General features: G+C 43.4%; 1 protein-coding gene across 2 annotated transcripts in view; it reads left to right on the forward strand.

Moving 5' to 3' along the window:
* Positions 1-15,508: 15,508 nt before the first annotated feature.
* Positions 15,509-19,043, forward strand: part of cwc22 (CWC22 spliceosome associated protein homolog) — a 108,602-nt gene continuing 105,067 nt past the window's right edge. For both annotated transcript variants that reach the window (XM_072579094.1, XM_072579095.1), the window contains exon 1: positions 15,509-15,692. In XM_072579094.1, the coding sequence (XP_072435195.1) occupies positions 15,682-15,692 (11 nt within the window). In that variant the 5' untranslated portion in view covers positions 15,509-15,681. The remainder of the gene's footprint in view (positions 15,693-19,043) is intronic.

The following is a 19,043-nucleotide window of genomic DNA, read 5'->3' on the forward strand; positions in this document are numbered from 1 at the left end:
TCACAATGAATACATTTTAATTTGCTAAAGAAAAAATAAGAAGGTCATCCCAAGACTGGGAGGGCATGACTGCAGAGGTTCAAGGGTGTAACTGGCCAAGACAAGGCACAGTGTTCAAGTCTGCACAAATAGACTTAAAGAGCTTCATTCTGGATTAGTGGTGCTGGAAGAGCACAGCAGATCAGGCAGCATCCAGCCAGCTTCGAAATCGACATTTCGGGCAAAAGCCCTTCATCAGGAATAAAGGCAGTGAGCCTGAAGCGTGGAGAGATAAGTTAGAGGAGGGTGGGGGTGGGGAGAAAGTAGCATAGAGTACAATGGGTGATTGGGGGAGGGGATGAAGGTGATAGGTCAAGGAGGAGAGGGTGGAGTGGATAGGTGGAAAAGAAGATAGGCAGGTAGGACAAGTCCGGACAAGTCATGGAGACAGTTACTGAGCTGGAAGGTTAGAACTAGGGTGAGGTGGGGGAAGGGGAAATGAGGAAACTGTTGAAGTCCACATTGATGCCTTGGGATTGAAGTGTTCCAATGCGGAAGATGAGGCGTTCTTCCTCCAGGCGTCTGGTGGTGAGGGAGCGGCGGTGAAGGAGGCCCACAATCTCCATGTCCTCGGCAGAGTGGGAGGGGGAGTTGAAATGTTGGGCCACGGGGCGGTGTGGTTGATTGGTGCGGGTGTCCCGGAGATGTTCCCTAAAGCGCTCTGCTAGGAGGCGCCAAGTCTCCCCAATGTAGAGGAGACCGCATCGGGAGCAACGGATACAATAAATGATATTAGTGGATGTGCAAGTAAACCTTTGATGGATGTGGAAGGCTCCTTTAGGGCCTTGGGTAGAGGTGAGGGAGGAGGTGTGGGTGCAGGTTTTACATTCCTGCGGTGGCAGGGGAAAGTGCCAGGATTGGAGGGTGTGTTGTTTGGGGGCGTGGACCTGACCAGGTAGTCGCGGAAGGAACGGTCTTTGCGGAAGGCGGAAAGGGGTGGGGAGGGAACTCTCTCCCTGGTAGTGGGGTCTGTTTGGAGGTGGCGGAAATGTCGACGGATGATTTGGTTTATGCGAAGGTTGGTAGGGTGGAAGGTGAGCACTAGAGGCGTTCTGTCCTTGTTACGGTTGGAGGGGTGGGGTCTGAGGGCGGAGGTGCGAGATGTAGTCGAGATGCGTTGGAGGGCACCTTTAATCACGTGGCAAGGGAAATTGCGGTCTCTAAAGAAGGAGGCCATCTGGTGTGTTCTGTGGTGGAACTGGTCCTCCTGGGAGCAGATACGACGGAGGCGGAGGAATTGGGAATACGGGATGGCATTTTTGCAAGAGGTAGGGTGGGAAGAGGTGCAATCCAGGTAGCTGCGGGAGTCGGTGGGTTTGTAAAAAATGTCAGTGTCAAGTCGGTCGTCATTAATGGAGATGGAGAGGTCCAGGAAGGGGAGGGAGGTGTCAGAGATGGTCCAGGTAGTCGGGCAGTGCGGGGTTCCTGGTTCAATCTCCTTCCCAAGATCCACAAGCCTGACCACCCTGGCCGACCCATTGTCTCAGCAGACTCCTACCCCACTGAACTCAGCTCTACCTACCTCGACACTGTCCTATCCCCCCTAGTCCAGGGACTCCCCACATACGTTCGAGAAACCACCCATGCCCTCCACCTCCTCCAAGACTTCCGTTTCGCCGGCCCCCAACGCCTCATCTTCACCATGGATATCCAATCCCTCTACACCTCCATCCGCCGTGACCAGGGCCTCCAAGCCCTCCGTTTTTTTCTCTCCAGACGTCCCCAACAGTACCCTTCCACTGACACTCTCATTCGTTTGGCCGAACTGGTCCTCACCCTTAACAAGTTCTCCTTTGAATCCTCCCACTTCCTCCAGACCAAAGGGGTAGCCATGGGCACACGTATGGGCCCCAGCTATGCCTGTCTCTTTGTTGGCAACGTAGAGCAGTTGATCTTCCATAATTACACTGGCACCACTCCCCACCTCTTCCTCCGCTACATTGATGACTGCATTGGCGCCACCTCGTGCTCCCGCGAGGAGGTTGAGCAATTCATCAACTTCACCAACACATTTCACCCTGACCTTAAATTTACCTGGACCATCTCTGACACCTCCCTCCCCTTCCTGGACCTCTCCATCTCCATTAATGACGACCGACTTGACACTGACATTTTTTACAAACCCACCGACTCCCACAGCTACCTGGATTTCACCTCTTTCCACCCTATCTCTTGCAAAAATGTCATCCCGTATTCCCAATTCCTCCGCCTCCACCATATCTGCTCCCAGGAGGACCAGTTCCACCACAGAACACACCAGATGGCCTCTTTCTTTAGAGAACGCAATTTCCCTTCCCACGTGATTAAAGGTGCCCTCCAACGCATCTCGTTCACATCCCGCACCTCCACCCTCAGACCCCACCCCTCCAACCGTAACAAGGACAGAACGCCTCTAGTGCTCACCTTCCACCCTACCAACCTTCGCATAAACCAAATCATCCGCCGACATTTCCGCCACCTCCAAACAGACCCCACTACCAGGGAGAGAGTTCCCTCCCCACCCCTTTCCGCCTTCCGCAAAGACCGTTCCTTCCGCGACTACCTGGTCAGGTCCACGCCCCCAAACAACACACCCTCCAATCCTGGCACTTTCCCCTGCCACCGCAGGAATGTAAAACCTGCACCCACACCTCCTCCCTCACCTCCATCCAAGGCCCTAAAGGTGCCTTCCACATCCATCAAAGTTTTACTTGCACATCCACTAATATCATTTATTGTATCCGTTGCTCCCGATGCGGTCTCCTCCACATTGGGGAGACTTGGCGCCTCCTAGCAGAGCGCTTTAGGGAACATCTCCGGGACACTCGCACCAATCAACCACACCGCCCCGTGGCCCAACATTTCAACTCCCCCTCCCACTCTGCTGAGGACATGGAGATTGTGGGCCTCCTTCACCGCCGCTCCCTCACCACCAGACGCCTGGAGGAAGAACGTCTCATCTTCCGCCTTGGAACACTTCAATCCCAAGGCATCAATGTGGACTTCAACAGTTTCCTCATTTCCCCTTCCCCCACCTCACCCTAGTTCTAACCTTCCAGCTCAGTAACTGTCTCCATGACTTGTCCGGACTTGTCCTACCTGCCTATCTTCTTTTCCACCTATCCACTCCACCCTCTCCTCCTTGACCTATCACCTTCATCCCCTCTCACACTCACCCATTGTACTCTATGCTACTTTCTCCCCACCCCCACCCTCCTCTAGCTTATCTCTCCACGCTTCAGGCTCACTGCCTTTATTCCTGAAACGGCTTTTGCCCGAAACGTCGATTTCGAAGCTGGCTGGATGCTGCCTGAACTGCTGTGCTCTTCCAGCACTACTAATCCAGAATCTGGTTTCCAGCATCTGCAGTCATTGTTTTTAAAGAGCTTCATATCAGGCATGTTTCAGAAGAGAGGATGTGAGATGCTTAGTTCTCAAATGTTTATGTTCTCTCAAGTAAATTTTGGTACTGCTGTCCCCCAGCTGCAGGTCAGGACCCATCAGTCTTCTCTATACATCTCTCAATCCCCTTGTGCCTGGTACAAATGTCACCACATTTTTTTTATTATATCAATGTCTCTGGAAAGGCCAGCATCTGTCCCCCAACCCCAACTGCTCTGAAAAGGCGGTCTTGTGTTTTTCTCTTGAATGGGTGCACTCCATGTGCTTTTGGTAAATTCACAACACTCTTAAGGAAGGAGTTGCAGGTTATTGACCTAGCCAGTCTGAAGGAATGTTGATCTAAGTTCCAAATTGAAATAGTATGTGACTTAGAGGGAAAATTACAGATAGTAGTATTTCCAAGCACCCGCTGCCCTCAATCTTTAAGGCAGTGGAGTTTGTAAGTATCAAGGGTGCTGTCAATAGCAACTGAGTGAGTTGATGCAGTGGATCTTGGATACACAGCTGCCACTGTGCCAGTGGCATGGCCATTGAATGTTTCAGATAGTGGGAGGAATGTGGATCAAGCACGTTGATTTGTTCTGGATTGTTTTGTGCTGCTTGAATGTTATTGGAAAAGCACTCACCAGATGAGTGGACAATATTTGGTTATCAACATAATTTATGCCTTTGAAGAGACACTAAGAATTCTGGATGAGACTTTCTTGTCATAGAATTCCTAGGCTCTGACCTCCTCTTGTAGCTATAGTATTTATGTGGGTTGTCTAGCTAAGTTTGTGGTCAATAGTAACTCACAGTGGAGTTGATAGTGGAGGATTCAACAATGATAATGCCAGTGAATTTTAAGAGTGGATGGTTAGATTCCCTCTTGTTAAAGATGGTCATTAGCTGTCAGTTGTGTGGCTCAGAACACTCATTTTGCCACAGAATGTGATTGATGCCAAAACATTAACTGTTTTCAAGAAGGAATTAGATATAATTCTTCGGGTTAAAGGAATAAAAGGGTATACAGAGAAAGTGTGAACAGGAATTGGATGATCAGCTGTAGTTGTTATTGAATGGCAGACCACGCCTGAAGGGCTTAAACCCGCTCCAATTTTCTAAGTTTTAGTTTGTCACTTCTCAGCCCAAATCCGATTATCATTCAGATCTTCCTGTATGGAGACAAGGAAAGCTTCAAAATCAGTGGGGTTGCGAATGGAACTGAAACTGCAATTTCTGTCTTTGTTTCAGATCACCGGCCTCTGCAGTTCTTTGTTTTATCATATCTTTGAATATTGAGCTCCATGTCTTGGTCACCCTGCAACTATGTCACTGTAATAACTATCCAGTCATTTGATTATATCTACTTGGGCCGTCCACTCATCTACTAGAACTACTGTGTGCATTTAGCGTTGGCTTTTGTTTACCATCTTTATGTTCTCTGGTTCAAATTTCTGCTGCACTCTTCAGCATATATTTTCTTTGCCTTCCTGTCACACCTTGATGATCATTTGCCTCTTCTCTACTCTGCCCCTCTGCTCTCTCATTTCTTTTTATTTTATTTTAAACTTCCCTTCAATAGAACACCACCCACCCCATTAATTAGTTTAAAGCCCAATCTTAAATCTAATTCTGCCATTTGCCAGGATACTGGTCTCAGCTATCACAACAGAACAGGTCTCTTTCCTCAGTAATTGTACCAGTGCCTTGTGAATCAGACCTATTTCTCCCACAGTAAAGTTTGAACTTTGAATTTACCACTCTACTCAAATATACTCAACATGTGACTTCAGTAGTAATCTGGAGATTATTGTTTCAATGTTCTGCTTTTAATTTAGCCTGAGCTAATCTGTCAACAGCATCTCTTTCCTCATCCTACCCATATCATTCTACTTCCATGAACTATGACAACTAGATGCTTCCCATCCATTCCAAGTGCCTGTCCAACTAAAAGAAATGTTGTGAACGTTTGCACCAGGCAGGCAACATAACCATCAATACTCTCTTTTGCTTTTTCATCAGTACTCTCAATCTTTTCTGCAAAGAACAGTATCTATTTCACTGACTTGTCTTTTCTCTGACCACTTCAATGGCACTCTGTTTCCTGATGCTATGGTCAGTTTGCTCATCCTCTCTGCCAAGAAGGACAATAGCAGCAGATACTTGGGAAGACCACCAAGTTCCCCTCTCTCACGATCAACTCTCAGCATCCTGACGTGGAAATGTATCACTATTCCTTTAGTGTCATTGAATCCAAATCCTGGAATTCCCTCTCCCTCAGGGCATTGTGGGTTTACTTACAGCACATGGAACACAGCAGTTCAAGAAGGCATCTGATCACCACCATCTCAAGGGCAACAAGATATGAGCAATAGAAAGGCCAAACAACTGTGGATGCTGAAAATTGGAAATGAAAACAGAAATTGCTGGTAGCACCTGTGAAGAGAAATCAGAGTTAATGTTTTGGGTCCAGCGGTGCTTCTTAAAAAAATGCTTGCCAGCCAGTGATGGTCAAGTTCCACAAGTTCTTAAAAAAAACAAACTAATAAGTGAGGCAAAAACCTGTGGAGGAGAAAATAATAGGTTTCATCGATTAGACACCAGTCTTGGTTCCTTATTATCAGATATTTTGTTGCCATAACTTCTATCTTCCTATTGATTGAAAAGTTAAAAGTTAATTATGTAAACCATTGAAATCTGCTTTGCTGATTTTTGTTTGCACATCTTTAATTTCCACATTTCATAAATCAATTAATTGATTATTGTCTGAATTCAGATTGCATGGTTTGTTCTTCTCTGATCCAAATAAATAGGAAAGGGAGAGAGCTTCTGTCATCAATGGTGAGAAATTAACATTATCAATGTATTCTGTTCAACCACTGGGCAATTCCTCAGTTCCAAATAATGTATAAAGTCACACGTTGTTTTTCAAGGAAGTAAGAACACATTTATTGAAGTAATCTTTAGTTAAGTCCAAAAGAAATATCTGGGGAAGGCTGGAAATCATAACAATCACATCACATCATAAGTGCCTATTATCATGAAATGTGTTGGAGGAAAATACAAGTTCATGCTATGAATACTCACAACATAAAATTGTTGCATTTTATCCAATGTTAATATAACAATTCACATTTGATGATATAACTTCCTCTAATTGACTGTTAATCCTTTAAATATGGTTAAAAAAAGGATATTTCTCACATTATGCAAATCCTTTTCTGTATATCTATACTAGAGATTTTCTATAAATGCCTGACAATGTTTGTTATAAGGTATGTAGAACAGTGACATTTTCAGAAATAAAGATTGCTTCTTAGTTCATATTATCATATAAATGGGATATAAACTAATCTTGTTATGAATTTAAATTTGCTGCAGAATTGCTGCAGTCCTTCGTGAATTTAATGATTTGATTAAGCATTATCATGGATCAAAAATTCAAACTTATAAATGGTTGAGATTACGCATGCCATAATTTCCCTAATTTGTTAACAATCTCATGTTTGTGCACACTTATAGCCAAACAAATCTCACTTCCTGAGTGTATATCTGACCAAGAAAGAAAGAGACAGAACATGCTGTACTGATCACACACCTACTGCAGACTTCTGTCTTTTTCTATAAATCCCAAAAAGTGTATCAAACTGATAGAAATGAAAAGAGAAAGAAAGAACTCATTGGGGTCTGAGCAACATAGGTAATTTTGATTTGATTTGATTTATTACTGTCACATCTACCAAGATACAGTTAAAAGTATTGTTTTGTGTGCTAACCAGACAAATCAGACCTTACAAAATTGCATAGGGTAATAGACCAGAATGCAGAATATAGTGTTATAGCTACAGAGAATGTACAAAGAAAGATCAATTCTAATATATGAAATGTCTGTTCATAAGTCTGATAACAGCAGGGAAGAAGCTATTCTTAAATCTGTTGATATGTGTTTCAACTTTTGTATCTTCTGTCCAAAGGTAGAGGGTGGAAGAGAGTAGAATTGGAGTGGGAGGAGTCTTTGATTATGTTAGCTGCTTTCCCAAGGCAGCGGGAAGTGTAGATGGAGTCAACAGGAGCAAGCTGGTTTTAGTGATGGTACGGGCACAGCAGTTGCCATACCAAGCTGTGGTGCATCCAGATAGGATGTTTCCTATGGTGCATCTATAAAAATTGGTACGAGTCATTGTGGACATGTCGAATTTCCTTAGCCTTCTGAGGAAGTGGAGGCATTGGTCTGCTTTCTTTGGCAAGATGTGTGAAAGGATTGGGTGACAAGTACAGTGAGGCCCATCTCAAAGTGGCTAATATCTTGCTCCAGGTTTTATACTTTTCACAAGTAGCACGGCAAGATTCTTGTTAAGCAGCAGCAAGATGTCAATCAATGGGGATTAACGGTAGTTAAACATCTTATTAACATCATATTAACATTAAAATTCAGTGACTCAAGCTACCAACATGCCAATCAAACTCGTCAAAGAAACTAGAATGGGTATCAACTTGTTGCTTGATCTAAGCAACCTTTCTGTTGGAAACCAGGCATCAGCATCACAGGATATTCTCCATGGGTGCCAGCAATGTGCTCTCTACATCCACAGTCATTGGCATCTGACATGTACCAGCCTCTAATCACCCTCCTAGCACATCACTGATTCAGTTTGAGAGAGTTTCTACACTTTGATACTGCATTGCAAGCTGCATTGCCAACTATCATCGTCATGCTGCAGCAAGCACACTTTGTAATCAGGTTTATGTACCCAGCTCATGGGCTGGATCATGCTCTATCTACACGGTCCAGACTTGGTATAATGGCACTCACTGACTCTGAACCACTCCTAAATGCTCACAGTAGCCATGCATTGCACTACCTTGCCATGACAGTTTGCACTTGCTCCTCAGCCAGAGCTACAAGGGTCTGAATACTTTTTACCTCCTCCATCCATTTAGTTTTTCCCTCATCATAGTCCAAGGGCCTAGACACATCTCCCAGGTGATGCAGTAAGTTACTAATAATTCATTCAATCTAGTCTATTGTATTTGCTGCTGAAAGTGAGGTCTCCTCTATCCTGGAGAGACTAGGTGACCACTTTGCGGAACACTTCTGTTTTGTCCAGAAAAATGATCCCAAGCTTCTTCTTACCTGCCACTTCAACACACCACCATGTGGTCCAATGTCACATTTCTGTGTCAAGACTCTTGCAGTGTATCAGTCAGCTGGAGGAACAACGCCTCATCTTCCTTCAGGTTCCTCACAACCCTCAGGATTCAACATTGAGTTTTACAATTTCAGACCATGAACAGCTTCCTCCATATTCATTCCTCCACACTCTCGGTCCTGGTCTGTGTGGGCAGCTCCCAGTGCAGACAACACATTTTCAACACTTCACATTTACTGCGAGCACCCATTCAGTGTTTATCTCTCTTAAGAGAATAAGCCCATAAGGCATAAGAGTGGAAGTATGGCCATTCAACCCATCATGGCTGATGTGCATTTCAACGCCTCTTACCTGGACTCTCCCCCTAGCCCTTAATTCCTTGCGAGATCAAGAATTTATCAATCTCTGCCTTGAAGACATTTAACATCCCGGCCTCCACTGCACTCTGTGGCATTGAATTCCACAGGCCCACCACTCTCTGGCTGAAGAAATGTCTCCTCACTTCCGTTCTAAATTGACACCCTCTAATTCTAAGGCTGTGCCCATGGCTCCTAGTATCCCTGCCTAACGGAAACAAATACCTAGCATCCACACACTCTAAGCCATGCTTCTTGCTCTTCTAGCTGATCATTAGCAATCCCTTATGTTTGTTTTTTTTCTCTCTGGGCAGCATCTTCATTGATTTGATATACTACCTTCCTTCCCCCAACCCCAGCCCCATCATCAACATGAATACTACTATTTTCCAGCTGCGTTCAATTCTGACAAGTGTCACTGGACTCAAAATGTTAACTCTGCTTTTCGCGCCACAGATGCTGCCACATTTGCTGATTTATGCTAGAATTCTTTTTCTGTCCAGTATTCTTGTGTTGCCATTCCATTTAGTGCTGACACAAAGCCAGGAAATTTGTTATGGCTGCCAGCAGGCCTCATCAAGCTAAGGTGGATCGGCTTCACTCAATGGGTCCCAGTACTGTACGTCAAGGGCTGATTCTGACAGCAGCCCAGAACCTGCTTGAGGCAGTCAGTAAGGAGCCACTCCTCACAAGGGTGGTGGAGCCAAATGACGGGGATCCCACTACTTGTCTTGAAACTTTCTGAGCTCAAGGTGGGTGATACAGCCATTACTTTTGGTGCAGGTTGAAAGGTATCTCAAGTGAGTGAATAGGCATCAGACTCATTCTCCCGACATTCAAACTTAAATTTCTTGGTCTCTGGTTTTGTACTCCACCTTCAACAGCAAATAATTTTCGAAGCACTCCCTCACTAATTCCCAGCTGCCTTTCCAATTCTTTACCCATTCTCAAAATCAGCACTTCCAATTTCAACCTTCTTAAAATCAGCCCTTCATGTCTCAAATTACCCACAACTCTTTCTTAAACAACTTCACAATGAGTTTTATATTATAATTTTGATTTTTGTAGCTTTTGATAGAATGTTGCATGCAATTATTGTTAGAAACCCAGAGAATCAAATGTCATATTTAACAAATATCAATGACTTGCATATCTATAACATGATTAATACAATATAACTTCTTAGAACCTTCACAGGAGTGCTATCAAACAAATCTTAGTACACAAACAGATACTAGGACAATGAATAAAAAGCCTCAGTCAAAGAGTTAGATTTTAAGCAACATCTTAGTGGAGGAGAAAGAAGTGGAAAGTTCTTTTAAGACTGAACTTTGCAGCCTAGAATCTCAAGCAACTGAAAACAAGGCCACACCTGGTGAACTGATCAAAAGAGGGAATATTCAATAGATTAGAGATTTGGAGGACTGCAGACATCTCTGAGGCTTGTACAGTTGGAGTAGATTACAAAGATAGGGATTAGTAAACCACAAGTGGATTCGAAAACAAGAATGAGAATTTTAAAATGGAACCATCGCTACAGCAGCAGCAAGTCTAGATCAGTGAGAAGAAGAATCATGGGTGATTGTTGTTTAGTGGAAACAGAATTTTCAATGAATTAAAGTTGACAGAGGATGGATAATAGCAGATCAAGCGAGTGTTGTCATAGTCTTCTTGAGTTCTCTGCATGAATACAGCTCCTGGACAATTTTTGAGTGGTGCTGGACATTGTGCAATCATCAGCAAACATCCCCACTTTTGACCTTAGGATGAAGGGAACATCATTGATGGAACAGCTGAGGATGGCTGAGCTGAGGACACTACCCTGAGGAACTCCTGCAGAGATGTACTGGAGCTGAAATGACTGACTTCCAGCAAACACAGTCATTCTCCTATATAGCAGGTGTGGCTCAAACCAGTGGAGAGATTGCCCTGTGAACCACATTAATTCACACCGTGTGAGGGCTCCTTGATGCTACACTTGGTCAATTGCAGCCTTGATATCAAGAGCTGTTACTTTCTCCTCACCTCTAAAGTTCTGCTATTTTTGTCCATGTTGAACCAAGGTTGTAATGATGTCAGGAGCTGAGCCCTGGTGGAACCCAAACTGGGCATCACTGAGTAGGTTATTGCTGAGCAGTGGCTGCTTGATAGCACTGTTGATGACACTATCCATTACTTTGCTGCTTGGAACTGGCCTGAGCTGAATTTGAGGAGACTGAAAGAAAGCGCAAATAAAAGAGTGCAGATAGATTTACAAGAATCGTTCCAGGGATGAGAAACTTCAGTTCTGAGGAGAGATTGGAACAGTTTGCTTTGGAGGGAAGAAAGCTGAAAGGAGACCTGATATAAAAAAATCTAAAGTCATGAGAGGTGTGCATAGTGGAAATAGGGAGAAACCATTTCCCTATATAAAAGGATTTAGAAGGAGAGGATACAAGTTTCCAGTGATTTGCAATGGTATCAAATTTGATGTGAGATAAAAGCTTTTTCATTCTACTAGTGGTTTGGGTCTGGAATGTACAGCCTGGAAGTATGGTGGAGGCAATTCAATTAAGCCATTCAAGATATCATTTGGAATGATTATTTGAATTGGTTAGTACATAAGGGTATGGGTAAAAGGCGGGAGAAAGGCACACAAAGTCATACATAGTTTAATTTATTAAGGACTTGAGAAGCTGGTTGGAGTATTGCACATTTGGAGATCTTGTCTGATCTGGTGGCTTTGTCAGAAAATTCGAAATCTGAATCATGGGTTATGTTGCATCTTTTCTCTCTTGTAATGTCTGCAGAAAACATAGCAACACCAGGTGTACCACAACAGGAAAAATGAGCATGGGTAGCACAAAAGAAAATATGTAATTCCAAAGCAGGTGCAGGAGCATTGGAAGCTAGGGATATATTTGCAAACATTGTTGAAGACAGCAAATCTTATGAAAGTGGTTAACAAGGCATATGGGTCCCTGGGGTTTTTAAACAGAGATATCGAACACAAACTAAAGTTAGTAATTACAATGAATATTTGTAAACAATGAGTTGTCCTCAACTTGAACATTATGTCCAATTTTGGTCATCATGTTTTAGAAATGATGTGAAGGTTTTACAGAAGGTTCAGAAAAGTTTGACAAGAGTTCAGGGATGACAGACTTCAGTTTGTGGATAACTTGGAGAAGGTGGAATTATTTGCTTCAGAAATGAGAAGATTGAGAGGAGATTTAAAAAAGGTATTCAAAAACATGAGGGGTCTAAACTGAATAGAGAGAGATGTTTCTGATTCGGACAAGAGGGAAGAAAACAGAGACACTATTTTCAGGTGAATTGCAAAATAACCAAGGGTGGCAGTGAGGAAGTGGTGGCAAATGGTTATGTCACTCGTCTAATACAGTACAAGTACTGGATTAGTGGTGCTGGAAGAGCACAGCAGTTCAGGCAGCATCCAACGAGCAGCGAAATCAACGTTTCGGGCAAAAGCCCTTCATCAGGAATAAATACAGTACAAGCCCAGGCTAATGAATGACTTATTATTGTCACTTGCATTTTACAGTGAATAATACAGCAAAATACAGTGAAAAGCTTCAACTGTCGCCACAATGTGGTGTCACTTTGAATAGTTGAAGAATAAGAAGAGCTAAAAGGTATAACTGAAAGCAAGTCCTCCAGTGCCTCGCCTGTGCTGGACCCACCTACCTAAGAGTGACCACTGTTTAGAGGTATCTCTTCAGCACTGGGTTAACCTTGCTACTGCTGAATCCCATGCTGAACCTACCCTGAGCTCACAACCAGGAGCCCCCGGCTCCGCTGCTGCCTTAATGACGGTTCGGGCATAACATGCAGCTGCTGCCTTTCCAGCACCTGGAGTCCCTGCTTTGGGCCTATTGCAACCAGGACCCTGGCTCTGCTGCCAGGCCAGGCAGCTGCCAAGAGTCCAGCTTCAGCTGCAGATGTCGCCTTGCCAGCTCCCTCGCCTTGAGGAGTCTGCTGCTTCTATTGCCACCTGCGATCGCTGGAGAAGCTCTGCCACTGCTGCCATTGGCCCCGAACACCGGGATATCCTTGCTGCTGCTGCTGCTGCTGCCTCTGCCTCCAATCGCTGAGAGGCTGCTGCACTGATGCTATCATCCAATCCGCCAAAGAAAAACAGAAGGAAAGAAAAAAATAAAAAGAGCAGAAGTAAAAAAGAAAATTAAAAGAAAGAAAGCAGGTGGGAGCATATGAGTCCCAGGCAAGACCCGTATGCAGTTCTGCTACTCTGCTGCCATCTTGATAATTAGTTCAGAAGTTTGAATCTCACATGGTGAAATTTGGATTCAATTAATCTGGACTTTTTTAAAATAGAAAACTAGCCTAAAACAACCATAGCTGATTGTCATAAAAACTCATCTGACACAAATAGGAAAAGGAAATCTGGCTCAATCACTCATCTGACCCAAGTTTGACTGGAGAACCAAAACATTTCTTTTTAAAAACTGGAACGTCCTGCTTGAGAGGGTTGCAGAGGTAATTTAAATGTGACTTCACATGCACCTCAAGGAGGAAACATTTGTGAGGATTAGGAATATCTGTATTTCTCTTGCAGAGAGCTGGTCCAGGCAAGTCTCCTGTGATTTTAACTACTCTATAAAATTTATGAATAAAGACCATGAGAGGACATTGAACCAACTGTATAAAGAGATCCATTCGCTTAAAAAAGAGCACAATGACATGGACTTAGAATCATAGAGGTATACAGCACGGAAACAGACCCTTTTGGGTGGCATGGTGGCTCAGTAGTTCGCACTGCTGCCTCACAGCACCAGGGTCCCAGGTTTGATTTCAGCCTTGGGTGACTGTGTGGAGTTTACAAAATCTCCCCGAGTCTATGTGGATTTGTTCTGGTTTCCTTCCACAGTCCAAAGATGTGCAGGTTAGGTGAATTGGCCATGCTAAATTACCCATAGTGTTAGGTGCATTAGTCACAGGGAAATGGGTCTGGGTGGGTTACTCTTCGGAGGGTTGGTGTGGACTGGTTGGGCCAAAGGGCCTATTTACATGTTGTAGGGAATCTAATCTAACCTTTGGTCCAACTCTTCCATGCAGATCAGATATCCTAACATAATCTCATCCCATTTTCCAGCACTTGGCCCATATCCCTCTAAACCTTTCCTATTCGTATATCCATCCAGATGCCTTTTAAATGTTGTAATTGTACCAGCCTCCACAACTTCTTCTGGCAGCTCAATCCATACATGTACCACTCTTTGCATGAAGAAGTTGCCCCTTAGGACCCTTATAAATTTTCCCCTCTCAATCTCAACCTTTGCCCTCCAGTTCTGGACTCCCCCATCTCTGGAAAAAGATCTTGTCTATTTACCCTATCCATGCCCCTCATGATTTTATAATGATGTGGAGGAGGTGATGTTGGACTGGGGTGGACAAAGTTAAAAATCATACAACACCATATCATACAACACATTATAGTCCAAAAGGTTTATTTGGAAGCACTAGCTTTAGGAGCGCTGCTCTTTCATCAGATGGTTGTGGAGTATAAGATCTTAAGACACAAAATTTATAGCAAAAGATTACAGTGTCACGCAACTGAAATGATACATTGAACAAACCTGGATTGTTAAGTCTTTCATCTTTTAGAATTGGTTGCAGGTTTTGGTTCATTAATATGTAAATCCCAGAACTTCTTTGAAGTAACTTTCTCGTGAGGTGACATGTCAGCTCAGACAATGCATTAAAGGTGTGAAGTCAGAGTCTGTCTGGATCCCAGTCTTGAGTCAGACTGATTCTACTTCGAAAGTGGAATTTACAAAATATTACATGGATTGACAGCCTGCATTGATAATAAAGCCCATAGAAAGAAAGGTTTTGTAAGATCAAATCATGCTTATTTGTTTGTGAAGGCACGTATCTCCTCTTTGGGTAAAACCTTGCTGCTATTCAGTGGCATTTTAAATAATGTATAGGCCTGCATTTACAGCCCACGACTCGTGAGAAGGTGATGAGAAGTTGCATTCCACTTGGGTCGATGGAGCTCCAGGATTTTGTCTCAATTGCAGAATAAAATATTTCCAAGTCAGTTTGAGGACTGGCATTTACAGATGTTGGTCTTGCCATGTATTTCTGGATTAGTGGTGTTGGAAGAGCACAGCAGTTCAGGCAGCATCCAAGTAGCTTCGAAATCGACGTTTCGGGCAAAAGCCCTTCATCAGGAATAAAAACCATGTATTTGCCATGTATTTGCTATCCCTCTCCTTGAAGATGGTAGTGGAAAGTTTGGTATGAGGCTGGGGCAATGACATTTACCTAAAATATTTCATTTAATTATATTTGGGCAGCTAATACCGCGTCATACATCGAGGATTTTACCAGGGAAAGGAGTGTGCGGAAGGTATATTGGATGAGGGTGAGGAGAAGGCTGTGAACCGGCGTTCGCGGGAGATAAGCCGAGTCGCTCATCAACAGAGGACACCACAAGCTCAGCCTTTGAGCCAGTCTCTGGTGGATCTTGTTTCCTGGTGCAAGTGGGTGCTTGGGGAGCTGTGCTTCAGTCCTCCGGCCGGGGGAGGCGCTAGCTGTGTCACTGTGCCGTCCTAGTGTGTGTGTGTGTGTGTGTGGGCGGCGCGCCGCGGCCTCTCTCCGTCTCCTTGCAGTGGGACAGCACAGCATAGCACTATATGGCAAAGTGAAAGTTAGGTCTCTGTGGCGGTAAAGTTTAGTCGTTTGGAAGCGGACTGTCGCGCGGTGCCCTGCCTCGCACTAAGTTGGGGGCAGCCGCCCTGCGCTCCAAAATGCCCAGACGGTGAGTTCCTGCTCCTGCGGCCGGGTTTCAGTCGCGTCCGGTCGCAGGCCGCGATGCCTGGAGCTGCTGGTGACCAGGAAGCCCGGCAGCGGGCACGATGTGCCGGTTAATTGCTGTGGACACGCTGCAGGATGAGGTCGGGGCCCACGCAGAGCTGCGTGTGGTTTGTGTGTGACCCCAGCCCTGTGCTGCTGATAGTCAGGGGCCTGACTCAGGCTGAGGGCCCGATCGCAGTTCGTCTTCCTTCGCTGTCGTTGTCCGCAGATTGATGTTGGTCTCTGAAAAATATTGGTGATTTCCAATCTGGGTGTAGGTTTAAAACTCTGGTTTCAAGTCCCTGCCCCTAACTTCGAGGGTCGCACCGCTTTTATTTCTTCTGTAAAGTTTGTGTTTATAAAATATGTTTCTGACATTCATTCAAGTTAGCATGATCACGCCTGTCCTTCAAAGACATTCTGAGATTTAATTTTTTCCCTAGATTTACCTTTTTTATTTGACTTTTCCTTTTCTAGAGGTAATCCACTCATTCGATTTAAGTTTGGTGAAATGACTTTGCAAAGCTTTTACAGTGAAATTGTTAGTATCGTTTGCTGTAACTTGTGGCTGGAAATTATTTGTGTCGAGCAGGGTAGTAGAACAAACTATTGATTGCATATCATTCATGCTTTAAAAAATACATATTTCAGGAAATACTGAAGTAAATTTAGTGGTAAGTGAATGTCTGTTAATACACTTTTCAATTTGTGTTTTTGCATGTTTCTAACTAGTAGTGTCCAAGATGTTGAATGAGAACCAATTTTATCAGATGTGGCTGATTACAAATGTACCTGTTTTGATGTTTGTGTATTTAGTTGTGAATTTAATTGCAAAAAAAGAAGTGGCTTCATTTAACTGTTCGGAACAGGTTCCAGATTTAATACATAGTGTGCAGGGTTACCTGAACTTGTTAGGCAGTTGGGATATTGTAATTTGTTTCCCCAGCTTTTCTTCAGAAGAGTAAATCTGTCTCTCCACAAGATTGCAGGAGATAAGAACAGGAGAAGATCATATGTTGTTTATTACAATAATCAACTCATTACAATTGTGGCTGATATTAGGCTTCAACTCTACTTTTTTGCCTGGTTACCAGATTTCTTTGTTCTCTGACAGTTCAAAAATTAGCCTATCCCAGTCTGACATGTAGTCAGCATTTGATCATCCACAGATCTCAATGGCACAATTCCAAGATTTACAAGCCTTTATGTCAAAATGTTTTTCACCTCCATCTTAAATGACCATCTCCTTATCTTAAGAGTCAAGAGTGTGGTGCTGGAAAAGCATCAGGAATCAGGGCTTTTGCCTGAAATGTCGATTTTCCTGCTTCTCGGATGCTGCCTGACCTGTGCTTTTCCAGCACCACACTCTTGACTCTAATCTCCAGCATCTGCAGTACTCACTCTCACCTTTTATCTTAAGAATCTACCTTGGTGATTTAGCTTCTCCAGTTGGTGGAGACAACCTTTTTGGCAAACTTGTCAAGCTTGTTCTGAATCTTGGTATGTTTTGATGAGATCTCCTCTCGTTCTTTGAAATTCCAAAGGCACAGAAGGTCATTCAGCCTGTCATCCCAGGGATCAATCTGGTTAACCTTCACTTGACTGCCTTTAGTCAAACCTTAGACATGGAAATTGAAACTACATTGCATCCCAGTTGTGTTTCAGCAAAGTACTTTACAATTCTAGTAAGATTTTGCTATTCCTGTACACTGTCTTCGTTTAAAGAAGGCAAAGTTACCATTTGCCTTTCTCATTGCTTGCTGTATTTTTATGCTCACTTGGTGCATTCCTTGTAAAGAGCATGCTCAAATCTCTGCGTGAAGGTCTTTTGAGCCCATGACCTGGGTAACATGTTAGTGCATGAATTATTGGTGATACTGTCTTTTGGGTGAGATTTTATTCTGAGGCCCTATCTCTCCTCTTGGATCAATCAAAAAGATATCTGACATTATTTGAAGAAAGGAATATTCTCCAGTGTCTTGAACAACATTAATTCCTCAACCAATGTGATTAAAAATCGGACTATCTTACAAGCATTATTGCCCTTTGTTTTTGTAAAATATTTCTGCTTTTTTATTTGGTTAACCAAAGGAAGAAACTTCATTTCTTGACATTACACCCTAACTGCAAACTTATTCAGTTTTTGAGCAACCTGTCTACATCTATCTAGCTGCTCTGTAACTCCTTGAGCTCACATTTACAACTAGCTCAGTGTCATCAGCAAACGTAGATACATTACTGTTTGTATCTTCAGCTGAATGATGAATATAGATTGTAATAGCTGAGACCGCAGTGCTGATCACTGCAACATTCCCCAAGTCATAGCCTGGCAATTTGAAATTGCTGTCTTTATACAGTGCAATGGTGTAGGTGTACTGTTCATCTCCATTCACTACTTGCCCATGAATCAGTCATCTATCCATGATCATATTTTTGTCCCAGTTCAACTTAACTTGCCTGTTTTATTTTTGTGAGACTTTATTGAATGCCACTTGGAAATCCAGGTATATGATATTCACTACTTACCTATATCACTAGTTGCATCCTCAAAATCTTGAATAAAGTTTCCACTTGTAACCAAATGCCTTCTTCAATTCCACATGAAATATTCTGACTTGGCCTTGATATTCTTCCACGGAGTGTGGTCTGCAATGCTCACTGCCAAGTCTTAACATGTGAACTTGCAGTATGTTAAAAGAGTTATTGAATGATCTTAAGACATGAAATATGATTCTGAAAACTGTGATTATTTTATTGATTGGTAGTGAGTGTCCCATGGTGTTTGTTTCAGTAAACCAGTGAATCTTTTATCATTCACTCTTTGCACATCCCTATTTTTGTGGCTGCTGTGCGACTGTGTACTTGTCATTGCCCTCAAGCATATTCTTGAATTATACACCAATCAGGCTTATGAAACCTCACAGGACCAAGAGCTGTACTCTGTACACCAGACCTTTGAGAATGGTGACTATTTGGCTTGAGGTGAGAGGCTGGACACCTGGCCATTGTTTACAGAGGGGCAGGCACACTAACAGTGCAGTGACCAGAAACTGATCAACTGGCTGGTCTGATCTCAAGACTAACCCAGCAATCAGAAATTGAATTATGCTTTAGATGGTATGTCCCCTGAAAGATGTTCAATATGTATTCGTGGTCCTTTTTGCCGGGAAGTTGAGTTTTCAACTCATTCTTGTGAAAAATTCCAAATGAAATTATGTTAGGCTAAGCTTTGCTTATGTGTCATTGGGTTGACTGTTGAACTTAGAATTGAGAGATTTGAGCCCATGACCCAGGTGGCATGTTAGTATATGAATAA

Source organism: Chiloscyllium punctatum, chromosome 10 (assembly GCF_047496795.1).
Source record: "Chiloscyllium punctatum isolate Juve2018m chromosome 10, sChiPun1.3, whole genome shotgun sequence".
NCBI classification, from domain to species: Eukaryota; Metazoa; Chordata; class Chondrichthyes; order Orectolobiformes; family Hemiscylliidae; genus Chiloscyllium; species Chiloscyllium punctatum.